Source organism: Strongylocentrotus purpuratus, unplaced genomic scaffold (assembly GCF_000002235.5).
Source record: "Strongylocentrotus purpuratus isolate Spur 01 unplaced genomic scaffold, Spur_5.0 spur5_scaffold_8, whole genome shotgun sequence".
NCBI lineage: Eukaryota > Metazoa > Echinodermata > Echinoidea > Camarodonta > Strongylocentrotidae > Strongylocentrotus > Strongylocentrotus purpuratus.
This window is the reverse complement of record NW_022145614.1, coordinates 27,587,492-27,602,299: the sequence shown is the minus strand read 5'-3', so window position 1 is coordinate 27,602,299 and position 14,808 is coordinate 27,587,492. Positions and strand designations below refer to the sequence as shown.

Below are 14,808 nucleotides of genomic sequence, written 5' to 3'. Positions count from 1 at the left end.
AAGAAAAATGTCTAATTTTCAAATTTCGAGACAAAAAAAAAAAAAAAAAAGGTCATCTCTCCCCCCCCCCCCCCCCCCCCCCCCCCCCCCCCCCCTGAACTGAACATCAGACAATCTTTACAAGACTGCCAGATCTCACTTGCGCCAAGTTGCTAGGTGAGGAATAAAATAATGTTTAGAACGAAGACAGCCATTTTTTTCAATTATCCAATTAGCCAGACAGACAAAAAAACACACGCACATGCACATGCACACGCACATAAATAAGCATTCCATTCCAAACAAGGCCCACCCAAACTGTTGCTTTTTTTTCGGGAATTCTTCTTATTGTACGAAAAGTTGAGTGGCCACTGTCCTCTTGGTGCGTATTGGCGTATGTTGTGCTCATGATGATGATGATGATGATGATAATGATGATGATGATGATGATGATGAAGATGAAGATGATGATACTAGGCATTAGTTGTCGAATCGACTTTAGGGATTGCAATCCTTTTAGTAAATAGTCTAATTCTCAGATCCTTGTACCGAATGGTTTCAATGGTTCCAAAGTTTCAATCATTTTAATTTTGGCCATTACAAGAAGTGGGTTACTGTAGACACGGACCCTCTACAACTCATTTTATGTATGTTATTATTAAAGAAAAAATGAAGTCAGTCAGTCACTGATAGTGTCTGACAGTGAATTAAGTCTAGAAATTAAATGGGTTTCCTTGCATAATTTGAATACTTGGACACTGCTAACGTTTACATTTCACAGATAGGACGTATGTGACTTATTCATAATTTCTGCAAAGTTCTACAGAATTATTGATGTTGGCTGCAAATGGGAGACAGCAGGGACTTTTAGATTTGCGTGGACTGATACGTGTGACGTCCATTCAAGGCAGTGCATTAAAAGGACGTCGATCGTAGCAATCCACGTTGTCGTTGTGCAAATCTAAAAGTCCCTAGTACCTTTACATGCGTGTCACCTATTGTGCGAGCATGACAATGAAGTATTTATGGGATGTGCAATAGAGTATTCAAAACGTTGATTTGTTTTGAAAAACATAGTTGTGATCGCCCTTTCAATGGACGCTTTATCATAATTCCTCAAGCTTTGAGCAGAGTCTAGATCTGTCAATTTATCGCTGTGTCATGGCTGAAGTATACAAAGCCTATTGTCTCCCCCCCCCCCCCACACGAAGAAAAATGTCTAATTTTCAAATTTCGAGACCAAAAAAAAAAAAAAAAAAAAGGGTCCTCTTACCTCTAGATCTGTCAATTTATCGCTGTGTCACGGCTAAAACACAAAGCCTGTTGTCTCATATAATAGTGCAGCCACCGTTACGCACACCGAGCGAGACGGGGTTTGTCCTGCAAACTAGTGTATCTGGCCATGGATTGAAACGGGTGATACGAAATAATGGTGCAATTTTTTGTTGAGCTTCTGATAGTTTAACTCTATTAAAGGGACTTGGTAACATTGTTTAGATGAGAGAAAATGGTGCTAAGGTAGTGACTTCAATGCTAGAGGTAATCTGAAAGTTTGAGTGAAAACAGAATTGGGGAAAACTGATCTGACTGATTTCTTAATTCTCCCAACTATATTACAATTTAATTACATTTTAAGAGAATGTAAATCATCACAAAGCAATTAATCGGTTCTATAAACCATTCCAGACATTAATGTTGAAAGATTTTTAAAAGCCTGTATTATTATGTCTTATTTTTATGGAAAAAAAGTTGGGAAAATTCAAAAATGGTTGAGAGAAATTACTGTTTGAGGGTGTCGTACAGTGACGCCTTCAATGGAAACCGTAAATATCTTTGTGGTTGGAGAATTTTTCAGGGTATTTTGCATGTTAGAGGGTAAGTACAGTAGAAGGAAGATAATAAGTAACATTTCAGACAATGTTACCGAGTCACTTCAAAGAGAAATGTTGCTATTGATGTTCCTGTAAAAAGTCATGCATATTTTGATATCGCATACAAATTCTTTCTCGACTACATATTATTCCTAGTTTGTATCTCTTGTTCGATCATTTGATAATGATTATCTATCTTTTTCTTAATATCATCATTTTCTATATTTCCTTGTTATTCATTGTTTTATCCTTCTATCATCACTTTCCTACATGTGTTACTATACTTTTCTTCTTTCATATCTTCCTCTATCACTTCTTGTGTATTTCTAACTTTCTAACTTCCCCTAATTATACATCAGGGCCCCGTCTTACAAAGAGTTACGATTGATCCAAATCAATCATAACTCCTCCAATCAATCGCAAGTTTGCAGTCTCCTATCTCTTATGTACATAGTTGCGATCGATATTAATTGCAAATAAGTTGCGATTGATATCAACTCTTTGTAAGACGGGGCCCAGGGCTTCATAAAGTCCACGGACCGGCCGACCAAGGGGTACCATGCATGTGTTGCGTCAAAAAACAATTCCCCTTAGATCAAACGTTTAAAACAAGCCTAATTTTCTTCAGTATACAAGTGCAATTACTGTTGATTTTAGGAGTAGGTTGTCTGAGCATTTGCATCAATGACTTCGTTTTCCAATCACTCCTTTTGTGCCAATGTGTATTGTGTTAAATAAGCAGCTTATTGCCCCCGACACCGCGTGTCACTTTTCCCACATATATACCGAGGCGCGTACGCAAGGGGGGGGGGGGGACTTTTTTTTTATGTGTGTCACTATGAACATGACGGACAATGAAAGCGGACAAAATATACAGTTCCTCAGGTAGATAAAGGAACATCCCTTCACTGCTGTTATGTAAAAATGTGTAGAACAGGTGAATATGCATGTGACACCTGTTCTACACATTTTTACATAATAGCAGTAAAGGGATGTTCCTTTGTCTACCTTAGGAACTGTATATTTTGTCCGCTTTCATTGTCCGTCATATTCACAGTGTGTGTTTTATAAGGAACCCCCCTTTGTTTTTGTTTTTATTAAAATTAAAATGCGTAAGCGCCTGGATATACCACATGCATATCAGTTGAATTTCCACTTTTTTACTGTTCTCTTCACATTAATGTACGTGTAAAGACATGTAGCCTGTATGATATCACAAACTTATGTGTACATGCAAATAATTGATTAAGTAACTAAATTTGCTTGTTGTTTCGGACCGTTTAGCTTTCCTGAAATTGACATCAGGATCATTAAGGGAAAAGTTTGAGAACCCCTGCCATATATTATTCTTTGTAATCATTTTATCATCTTCTTTTTCCTTTCTTTTGCTATATTTTCCTGTATTGTCCTTCTGTCATGTATTTTCTCCATTAATTTTTATTTTGTCTTTTTATCTTCTCTTTCTATCTTTCCTCATATCATTGTTAAGATTCCTACCTTCTTATTTTTCTTTCTTTATGTTCTTCTATTTTCTTCCTTTTCCATCTTTTCTGCAACTCATTTTTATTTTGTCTTTTCATCTTCTCTTTCTATCTTTCCTCATGTCATTCTTTAGATTCCTACATTCTTCTTTTTCTTTCTTTATGTTTTCTTCTGTTTTCTTCTTTTTTCGTCTTTCCGAAATTCATTTTTATTTTGTCTTTTTATCTTCTCTTTCTATGTTTCCTCATGTCATTTTCTAGATTCCTATCTTCTTCTTTTTCTTTCTTTCTTTTTCTTCTATTTTCTTCCTTTTTCATCTCAGTTCTGCAACTCATTTTTATTTTGTCTTTTCCTCTCCTCTTTCTATCTTTCCTCATGTCATTCTCTAGATTCCTACCTTCTCCTTTTTCTTTCTTTATGTTTTCTGCTATTCGAACCCCGGCCGCGTCATACCAAAAGACGTTAACAGACGGGAGTTGCTGCTACCTTGTTTGGCGTTCAACAATAAGGGATAAAGAAACGTCAATCTGGCGCTGCTCAGTGGCTGCCGGGCTTACGATCAATAATTGGGCAAAAAGAATTTCCATTTTCGGTTTAACTTAATAAAATTTGGAGTGGACTTTAAAAGATTATTATTATTATTATTATTATTATTATTATTATTATTTTCCTCTTGTCTCATATTTTCTTCTACCCTTCACCATGTATTACTTCAGTTTCTTTTTCAAACCTTCCCTTCCTATCTTTGCTCATGTTTTTTGTTTTTGTTTTTTGTCTTACTATCATCATTTCTATCTATATTTTTGTTTCTATCTTTTTTCTCTTCCCTCTTCCTTATTTCAATTTTGTGAGAATTACAGCAGTGATTATATGTTACAATTCAAAAAAGTAAGTAACAATAAATAAATGAAGATTTAATTTTTAATTTTAATTTTTACCACAAAGCTGAATTAAAGTCACATTTTCTGTCAAGTTCTGACCAAGGGAAAGTCCCTCAAGCGGATTTGAGGCTAGTCCAGATTCTGTCCGTTTTTATGTATTTTTTGTTATATTCTTCACTCATTTATATGTCCTTCTCCCTTACTCGAACCCCACACAGATCGTTCGACCACCGAAAATACACCCGTCGTTTGTGAGGGTGAGATCGAAAGGCAAGAGGGTGTGTTATTTTCTCAGCTGATTGGGCACGCGACATGGAAACGCTCAGGCACTGCACTAATTTTGAGGCACTCGATCCCAAACACTGAGTTCAGTGATCCCAAACCACGACTCCGTGATCGCGAGTGACCGACAGGTGGCGCGATAAAGAAATGATTGATAAAGAAATTGATAGAGCGAGCAGAATATAATTGTTTTAGATTTATATTTGTGGCACCAGGATTCATCTTAACCAAAAGGAAACAAGAATGGGGTATGTCCATTAAATTGGCAATTTCGCATTATATAAAAGACTGATCTCGATAACCAAAATCTCAGTAGATCAGACTCCCGGAAAGTATTTATTTCCAAAGTGTACCTTTAAAAAAAATATCATAATTTACAATTTACAAAGATTTAACTTGGGGCGTCTAACCTTTGATTTTAAGCATCCTATATTCATCCCGATTAATATTTGTTTAATTGCGTCCAGAAATTTCAAAAATCAAAATACCGTATTATACCCTTGGAAATCCACAAAGAAATACCTCATAAAACACGATCGCAACTATGTAATTTTTTTAATTAACTTAATCGGAATTTCACTGCCCTATTATTATATCCTAAAGAAATCATGTTCGGTATGCCTAATACCTCATTGCAATGTTCGCACATTTCAATAGGTGATGTACAGGGCTATTGAAATTGCATTAATTAAGGTGATTTTTCGAAAGTAGATGCGGTAGTATTTTATGAAGATAAGGAACTCGAAATTCATTTTAGTATTCGCTATGGATACGCCCATTTATGCGTGCCTGCCTACCTGAGATGATGGTATCTGATATGTATCTTATACTGACCCAGTATCAAACAAAATTCACCTTCCGCGACATACACAGATTTTGATCATGAAAAGTGCTTCATACCAAGTAATTTCAAATAATTATAAAGAAAACTTCCATTATCCTCTGAGGATTGTACGACACATGCTCCTGCGACAATAGTTGCTCAGAGGCAATTTCCTACACTAACCGAATACCAAACTTCAACCCTCGAGCTGCCTCGACCCAAGACTAAACCTACACCTATTTGCTAATCGAAAACCTAATATGAAAACCAGTTACAAACCTAACCCTTTACTTTTGATGAAAAACGCCGGCGCGATTGTTGTCGGGTGTTCCAAGGGTGAGTGCCCTAGATTTACAGTTAACAGGTATCTATATATATCTTCTGAACAGCAGCCTCAATTACATCATTTTAATTGTGCCTGTCCACTCAATCACTCATCTTCGCAAGATGAAAATGATATCATTTGACATCAAATAGAACCTCAAGAAAATCATAGTACATGTACTTTAGATATTGCACTATCAGGTTACAATATAAATTTGAACTGAATTGAATTATAAATTAGGGCTTTTGGATAATCAAGGAAAAATTTTAGAAGAAAAAAAACATATTTACATCCAGTCTATTTTGGTTTGGTATAGGCAAGTATTACACCCTCTTTCCCATGGACAACTTTTATACAATTTTATTTTTTGGTTAAGACACGCTGTAGCTAAATTAAGGCGAAATTGACCCTAACTTTTAGAGACTGTCTGACTCCCCATCCCGATGATTTTTTCTTCAGTTTTGGTGCATGTGCCTTATAATTTTCAGTCAAACTACAACCTACTGTCAAAGTTTAGAGTATGGACTATGGTGAAATGGACCCGACTTTGGGGTCCGTTTCGAGGACTCTCTACGTGGGCTTAATCCGACAGCTATGGTCAGGCTGACAAACTTGTTGTCAACTATTATTTGACACTTTACTACAATTCCTAAAGCCTTGAACAGAGCCTTGGTATATCTGGTTCTGGCTATGTCAAACAAGAGCAGCTTAAGTACAGAGCCTATTGTAGTGTCATATTGCAGACAGGCGCGTACACAGGGGGGGGGGGGGGGGGGTTAACCCCCCCTTTGGATTTTTTTTTTTATTAAAAAAAAAAAAAAAATTCCCATGGCTGACCTAAAAAAGCTGACCTTACCCCCCCCCCCCCCCCCCCCCCCCCCCAACGGAGCAAAATGTCAAATTTTCAAATTTCGAGACAAAAAAAAAAAAAGGTGTCCTCTTATTTTAAAGTCCAAAGAATTTATTCTAAATCCAAGGGGTACTTGGGACAAAGTACCCCTTGGATTTAAAATAAGTCCTAGAAATTAAGAGAGTAAACTTGGTTCAATTGTCCCATGCAGGGCGCGGGAACAATATTGTGTTTAGGCTAATTTTATACCCATTTTAGCTAGCGAGCGAAAATACATCTTTCTCTCAATGAATTGCTAAATAAAATTTGTTTCATTGTTGCAGGTCGGGGGCGGGCACAATCGTGTTTAATATGGTACATAAAACTTGGGTTCATTGTTCCATGTCAGGGACGTGATTATTAAAAGCGGTGTTATTTCTATTTTGGCGAACGAGCGTAGCGAGCGAGCAAAATTTTTGTAATGATAGTTGGTTCATAAATTTCAGATTTTGTTGTTGCAGGGCAGGGCTTACACAATCATGTCTAAGGTGATGTTAATTCCGTTTTGGCGAGCACGAGCACACCAAAACTTCTTTGAATAACGTTTGGTACATAATTATTAACTGGTTGTTGCAGGTTGGGGCGGGCACGTTAGCGGTGTCAATTCCATTTTGGCGAGCGAGCATAGCGAGCAAGCAAAAAAAAAAATCTTTTTTAATAGAAATTAATAAATAAACTTGTTTTTATTGGTGCAGGTCAGGTTGGACGCAATCGCGTTCAACGCGATTCAATTTCTTTTTGGCGAGAGGGCGAAAAAACTCTTCCATTTTTTATTATATTGTTGCAGGTCAAGGGTGGGCACAATTGTTTCCAAAGCAATGTCTATTCATTTTATTCGCGAGCGAGAAAAATGAATTAGTCTCTTTTAGTAACATTTGGTACATACATTGTGTGTTATTGTTGCCATTGTTGCAGGTCGGGGCCCGTCGGGGCAGGCACAATTGTATTCTAGGCAATGCTAATCCTTTTCTTTTTTCAGGGGGATGAGCAAGTGAAAACATTTAATACAAAATAGGCTAGCAAGCAGTTCGCGCCAGCGAAGAGTTTTGAATTTGTTATACCACTTATATTTTCCTATTTTCATTTGTCTTAATTTTGCTCCAGGGCCGTATGCGGAATATTTTTCTGGTGGGGGAGGGGGAAAGATGCGTCAAAAGTTTTCGAAGAATCTCAAAAGCAAAAGGAGTGAAGGGAGTTCGAGGGACCGAACTAGTCATGAGGGTACTTTTGCATTTTCAAAAGTAGAATTGAAGGATTTGGTATAGGCCTACACTACATTTTCAGGAAAAAAAACTGTACGTTTTCAAAATATCTGGGGTCAACTCCCCCCCCCCCCCCTGGTGCGTACGGCCATGGTCTTTCTTTTTTAATTTCCCCATTTTTTTTCATTTCCTTTTCTTTTCCCTTTTTCTTCCTTTTCTCATCTTCTTCTTCCTTTTTTCTTTCCTTTTCTCTTCTTCTTCCTTTTTTCTTTCTTTTTCCTTTTTTTCCTTTTTTCTCTTTCTTTCCCTTTTTTCTTCCCTTTTCCTTTTTTCTTTTTCTTTCCTTTCCTTTCTTTTCTTTTCTTTCCCCTTTTTCTTTTTTTCCCCTGGAGCCCGTCAGGGGGGCACTCTGCCCCTGCCCCCCCATAGGTACGCCAGTGAGGCTCCCACACTATACTGTGCCTTCGACTTTGGACTTCTTTTGTTCACAAGAGGGAATGTCATCTATTAAAAATCTTCAAGTCCCATACGATTCCGATCCGAACACTATCATTTGCGAGATTACATTTTTTTATAAAAACCTATTCAGTGGGCCGACAAAGAAGTTCGTGTATTTCATGTAGCAGTGCAGTAAAAGGGCTTGGCAGAGGCGTACGCAGGATTTTTTCAAGGGGGGGGGGGGGGTTTAAAATCGGGTCCAAAATTTCGCAACGACTCAGGAAAATTTGAAAATCGCGCCGGCCAAAAAGTCCAAAGGGGGGGGGGGGGGGTAGGGATTTTTTAGGGGGGTTTACACACATAAAAATACCAAAGGGGGGGTTTACCCCCCCCCCCCCCCAAAAAACCCCCCCCCCCCCCCCCCCCCCCCCCTGCGTACGCGCCTGGGGCTTGGTAATGAAACCCGTCAATATAGCTGCGTTCGCCATGCTTTTGTCCCGTATCGGTTTACGCATGGAGAAAATTTTTACAAAGAAGCAAATGAATCCTTGTCTAAATCTTCAATAGGATGAAACATCTACGCTTAGCTGTATTTTGACATTATAAATTAACTCTCTGGCAGACATTTAAGGCCGAGATCGGAAGGATTTTAAATCATTTTCCGGTTCAGTAGTGAGTACTTGCAAGTACGGCGAGGAAATATTTCGTCATTCTCTTTTTAGATTCATGGAGCATGAATATAATATCGATGGATTGAATGTTAAAGAGTGGATACGTTCTTTACAGCTGAAGACCGTGACTTTTCCGAGGTGGATTTATTCAAAACGTGTCTATAAGTATCATTTGATCCCTTTCTTATAGATCTTTACGGCCTGTATCATAGTTATTTCCAACTTTGCTTATATTGATTTGTATAGAGATGCGTAAGGTATATTTTTTCTGGTGTCCCATGCATGCATATATCTGTCAGGTTAATTTCACTAGGCTGAACATAAGAAGCTGAACATAAGAAGCTAATAAGCAGAGACAGCTAGAAATATGAAGCTTTTCGATGCAGTGAACAAGAATGACATCGAGAGAGTTAAGACTTTTCTTCAAAGCGTGCAGTCGAAGGTGACAGTAATAAACGATCCAAACTCGCGAGGAAAAACGGTCCTTCACATTGCTTCGGAAATGGGCTACCTAGAAATTGTAAAATATGTTACTGAAGAAGGAGCAGATCTTGAAAAGGGGGACCACAATGGTGATACACCTCTCCAAATGGCATCAGAGAATGGTCATCTTGATGTAGTTCAGTATCTTGTTGGTAAAGGAGCAGAGATTAAGAAGATTGGTTGTGCTGGTTGCAATGCACTAAACCATGCATCGCACGGTGGTCATCTTAACGTTGTTAAGTTTCTCGTTGACAAGGCAGCTCAGGTTCACATTGACAGAGCTATTCACAAGGCAGCATTCAAAGGTCATCTTGACGTTGTTCAATTTCTCATGCGTACTGGAGCAGATGTTGATATGAAATCTAAAACTGGTTGTACACCTCTTCACTCTGCATCATATAATGGTCATTTAAATGTAGTGATGTATCTCGTTAGTAAGGGTGCTGAGGTTAATAAGGTTGATAATGATGGTAACACAGCCCTTCATAAAGCATCATTCCATGGTCATTATGAAGTTGTGTGTTATCTCGTAAGTGATGCTGGAGCAGATATTGAGATGGCTGATATACCTAATCCAGCTCTTCACTTTGCATCAAGCAACGGTCATCTAGATGTAGTTAACTATCTCATTCTCAAAAGAGCTCGTGTTAACAGTATTGATAAAGATGGTTGCACATCTCTTCACAAGGCATCTATAAATAATCATCTTCATGTAGTTAAGTCTCTTGTTCGTAATGGAGCACAGGTTGAAAAGGCAAATCGTCGTGGAAAAACCCCTCTCCAAGAGGCATTGCGCAAGGGTCATCGTAACGTAGTTCAGTATTTGGCTCGTCACTTTGTATCACGCAATGGTCATCTGAAGGTAGTTAACTATCACATTCTCAAAAGAGCTCGTGCTAACAGTATTGATAAAGATGGTTGCACATCTCTTCACAAGGCATCTATGAATAATCATCTTCATGAAGTTAAGTCTCTTGTACGTAATGGAGCAAAGGTTGAAAAGGCAAAGCATCGTGGCAAGACCCCTCTCCAAGAGGCATTACGCAAGGGTCATCGTAACGTAGTTCAGTATTTAGGTGGCCGTGGGGCTAAGAATGACATGAATTTGTCTTATAGACATGGTAGAATACATCCCGGGGCACCACAGAATCTTCGTCTTGACCTAGTTCACCATCTTGCAAATGATGGAGCAGATGGGAGACCCCTAGACAATGCACCGAACCCTGGTCCTGTTGGTGATGTTCAGCAACCCGTTGGGAAAAGACGAAAGTTTGACAGAGGAGGAAAGTTTGACAGAGGAGGTAAGAGAGGATGATCTTTAATATAAGATCTGTCCTTATGACTCTGCAGTTGGTATGGGATCAAGGAGGAGCGTGATATTAGAATATAAACAACGGTTTGATGAGGTTAATATGACCGGGTTGCCAATTTGTTTCCATTTCGTACACGTTGTCTGATCTCTTTTGTAAACCTTTGTTTTAAATCTGCTTCTCAGATTTCTCTGGATTTTGATAGTCCAAATTAGGCAAATAATTCGGGACTACAGTAAAGTGACAGAATAATAACGGGTTAAGAAAGATGATGTGATAGGCATCATATTTACCAGCACGATCACAGAAGTCATGTTCGGATTACGTAATGATTATGACATTGTATTGATCGCATATTTTAAAGGTAACGAACAAGCTAGGCTATTGCCTTTCAGCACAAGTCCACTCCAAAAATAACTTACTTAGAAGCAGAAAAATCAGACAAACCAATCAAAAAAAGTTTGAGCAAAATCGGATAACTCATAAGAAAGTTATGATTTTTTGAAAAAGTAGGTAAAACTATGGAACAATGAGAATCACGACACAAATTGCCAAAATGGTTATCAGTTTTTGGCGTCATGTCCTCACTATTTATCAATTGCTTTATATAGTTTAATCCCATTAATTTCCTTTTTTATCCCCCGTATTTCCCCATGCCTTTGCCCAGGTTATATGATTTGTATCATATTGCGTGCATGACATTTAAAAAAAAATCGATTATGAACTTTAAAGAATTGATACTAGTTTCTGAATATTGCATATTCATAATTATTGATTTTTACATAAATAGTTTATCAAAATTCACATTTTTCATGATTTAACTGGGGAAAAATACTCTATATTAGTGCATCCACACAAAAACACATTACACATTACAGAAGAAATAAGATTCATAGGGAGAAAATAGGAAATTTATATTATCAATATAAAAAAAAAATTAGTGGATAGTGAGGACCTGACGTCACAGACTCATGAGTGAGTTGCCAATTTGTCTAGTGATTTTCAAAGTTTTTCATGTCATTAAAAATTCATAACTTCCTTATTAGTTATCTAATTTTGCCTAAACTTTTTTTTGGTTTGCCTGATTTTTCTGCTTCGATCTATTTGAAGTAAGTTATGTTTGGAGTGGACTTGGGCTTTAAAGGGATATACTTGAGTTCTGTTTTCAGACCGCAAATGCCTTCAAAGTGCATGGTTATTGCTCTTATTCTTATCTATGACATTTCTAGTGCCCTTTTAGGACCTAAAATTGCTATGAAGGTAATTTTAGACCCCATAATGTAGAAATTCAGCCAATACGATCATACCAATTCAGCTCCACTGACTTTCAGAAAAATACGGTGACCGTTAATAAATTATTTAATTAAACATAACACGGGCCGGCTGGTTGTGCATACTATAACCAACACGAAAAAGCCAACAAAAAAGCCAACATTTGGCTGAAATACAACGTAAAAGAGGCTATTTCGTTTTTCAATGGCTTTTCCAAACTATCGAATATTTGTGATGGTGGTACACAAATATCAGAAATGGTTATATTTACGGATATTTCAGCCGTCTCTGAACTGATTTTGATCAAACAAAGATGATTTTGTCATTTAAATTGTATGTCCTTTCAATTTTTACACTCAGTTTTTCATTGTCTCACAACAAAATTATTTTATGTAGCGCCCTCTGCAACAGAACTCAACTATCCCTGATTTTACAAAAGTAGTTGCCATCGTGTTATACCACTCTTTTTATTACTGCTGTGGTTATCAAAACGGCTGTTATTTTTGTTTTCATAATACATCAATAGACTAGACCGGTTTACTTACATATTCAAATGTTATGCATAATTTTTAAACGAAGGTTGTTCTTGACAACCAAAGGCTTGCCCAAGGCATGTCCGATAATGTATGCAGAGTTTGTAGACTGGATTCTAAATATAATTGTATAGTTCATTCATTAATAACAGATTAATGGAATGCCTCTTCACTATAGGTTCCCAGGAAAGAAACATCCATAAATATGAATATTTTTAAGTTAGTAGACCGGTCTTTACCATAAATATATAACGGTCGTCCATCTCAGTGGTGAAGTTTTTGTATCCCTATTTTTCTGTAGATGCAGGAAAGGTGACTGACGCCCATATCTGGAATCTTTCAAAGCAACTCAGTACGGGTCATTTCTACCCGATTTGTCTTGCTATTAAAAAAGGTTTCAACGAAGCTGACGCCATCTTAAAAAAGAACCAACTCGATTATTCTAAAACGTATAATGAACTTCTTCGCGCTTGGAGAGATCAATCCACAAGGAACTTAGGAAATCTGGACAATGTTTTGAGGAAAGCTGAAGCTGGAGGTCTCATACCAACGTACAAGAGGGTTCGTTCAATTTAATCGTAGGATGTAGCTTCATCGGCTGCAACAACTGAACCCAAAGGACTATGTGTGAACGGTGGACAGAGAACGGATGTGAGTTGTTCATTGATTCTCATAGGCCTACAAACACCAATACAGAGTATAAGAAGATACATGCTGTCGCGTATTATATGCCCCTCTCATATTGGGGTCGAAGGGCCTTGATCAAAATATTTGATGAACAGTGTCAGCATCTTTCAATCCGAACTCGGTATGGACCGAAATGATGGTTGAGTCCTGACCTCGAAAATATAAACGGTATTCCGAAAAACACTTTGGCCCGAATTCACAAAGGAGGTTTGTCGACAAACCTTGGTTTTCGTACGTCATATGACGCGTTTTACGCGTTTTTTACAAACCTGGTTTGTAAAGAACAAAAGGAGGTTTGGCGAAACAAAAGGAGGTTTGAGCTCAAACCTTGCTTTGTGAATTCGGGCCTATGAGATTGAGGTATCTACTCGGGAAGGCGTTGTACACACTATGAACATGACAGACAATGAACGCGGACAAAATATACAGTTCCCCAGGTAGACAAAGAGACATCCCTTCACTGCTATTATGTGAAAATGTGTAGAACAGGTGTCACATGCATATTCACCTGTTCTACACATTTTTACATAATAGCAGTGAAGGGATGTTCCTTTGTCTACCTGAGGAACTGTATATTTTGTCCGCTTTCATTGTCTGTCATGTTCATAGTGACATGTCGTTAAATTGCGAGCACGAACTCTTGGGCGTTGTGTGTAACAGTACTACATTAGGCTCTGTACTTTAGTCGCTTATTTGACACAGTCCGATACCGACATACCTAGGCTCTGCTGAAGGATTTAGGGGTTGTGGTACAGTGTCGATTTGGAGTCTGTGCTTACTGACGAGAGGCGTTGTACGTTTTGCAAGAAGGTGGAAGGGAGAAAGCAAAGATATTACTAGAGTAACCCAACAACTAACCAAAGATCCGGTGACAGATAATAAAAAAAAAAGAATGTAGAAACAATTGACTATATTTGTTACAGGAAAGTTAGCAGAAATGATTGTACCTATAAACAGAAATTGTGAGTCAAACCTTTTATATACATACACGTGTATGCTGACATTTGATCTCCTTTGACAGTATATTTTAGGTATACATGCATTATTTTGCATAATTCTTTTGAAATGTTGCTTCTTTTTTTGGGGGGGGGGGGGGGGGCTGTAAACACGATTATTATGTGTACCAATGTATTGAATTTGGATTTTAATCTACCGGATGCCATCAACTCTTATCTGTAGATATGCTTTATTCTAATTTTTAAATTCTTATCCATTTTATTAACATGAAAAGACTCCTGGTGCCATCTGAGTCGAGTATTTGATACTTTATTTAAATCATCATGATCAGATCTGAAGTAAAGTTTATGACCATACGTGTACATGTATAAGGCAAAAATGCGAAGTACAACGTGAGAGAAATGGCTATATCAACGTGTTGATAAATTATGCATGTACATAGTTACTATAGCATAGCTCCCTTTCGAGTTCATATGTATCTTTGATAACAATAGGTGCATTACCACGCATAAAGCACACGTTAAAATCTATAGATGCCGAAAACAAATCAATAGGCCTACACCTTTTGTCTTGGTGAGGACACGTAATGTATATGATTACTATATTACCATGCAGTGGTCGACGCATCGTTGGGTAGTTGTTTTCTGAGAGTATTTTGTAAATAGTTTTATATATTCCATATTTGTTGTTGTATTCATGAATAAGTTATCTTTGTCACATCAT

At 37.6% G+C, this 14,808-nt stretch overlaps 1 protein-coding gene across 1 annotated transcript; it reads left to right on the top strand.

Annotated features, from left to right (window-relative positions):
• The first annotated feature begins 8,720 nt into the window (after nucleotides 1-8,720).
• On the top strand, nucleotides 8,721-10,641 carry LOC592198 (ankyrin repeat domain-containing protein 50-like). The gene has a single exon (XM_791735.3). The coding sequence runs from the start codon at nucleotides 9,211-9,213 to the stop codon at nucleotides 10,639-10,641; it is 1,431 nt and encodes a 476-aa protein (XP_796828.1). The 5' UTR covers nucleotides 8,721-9,210.
• The last annotated feature ends 4,167 nt before the right edge of the window (nucleotides 10,642-14,808 follow it).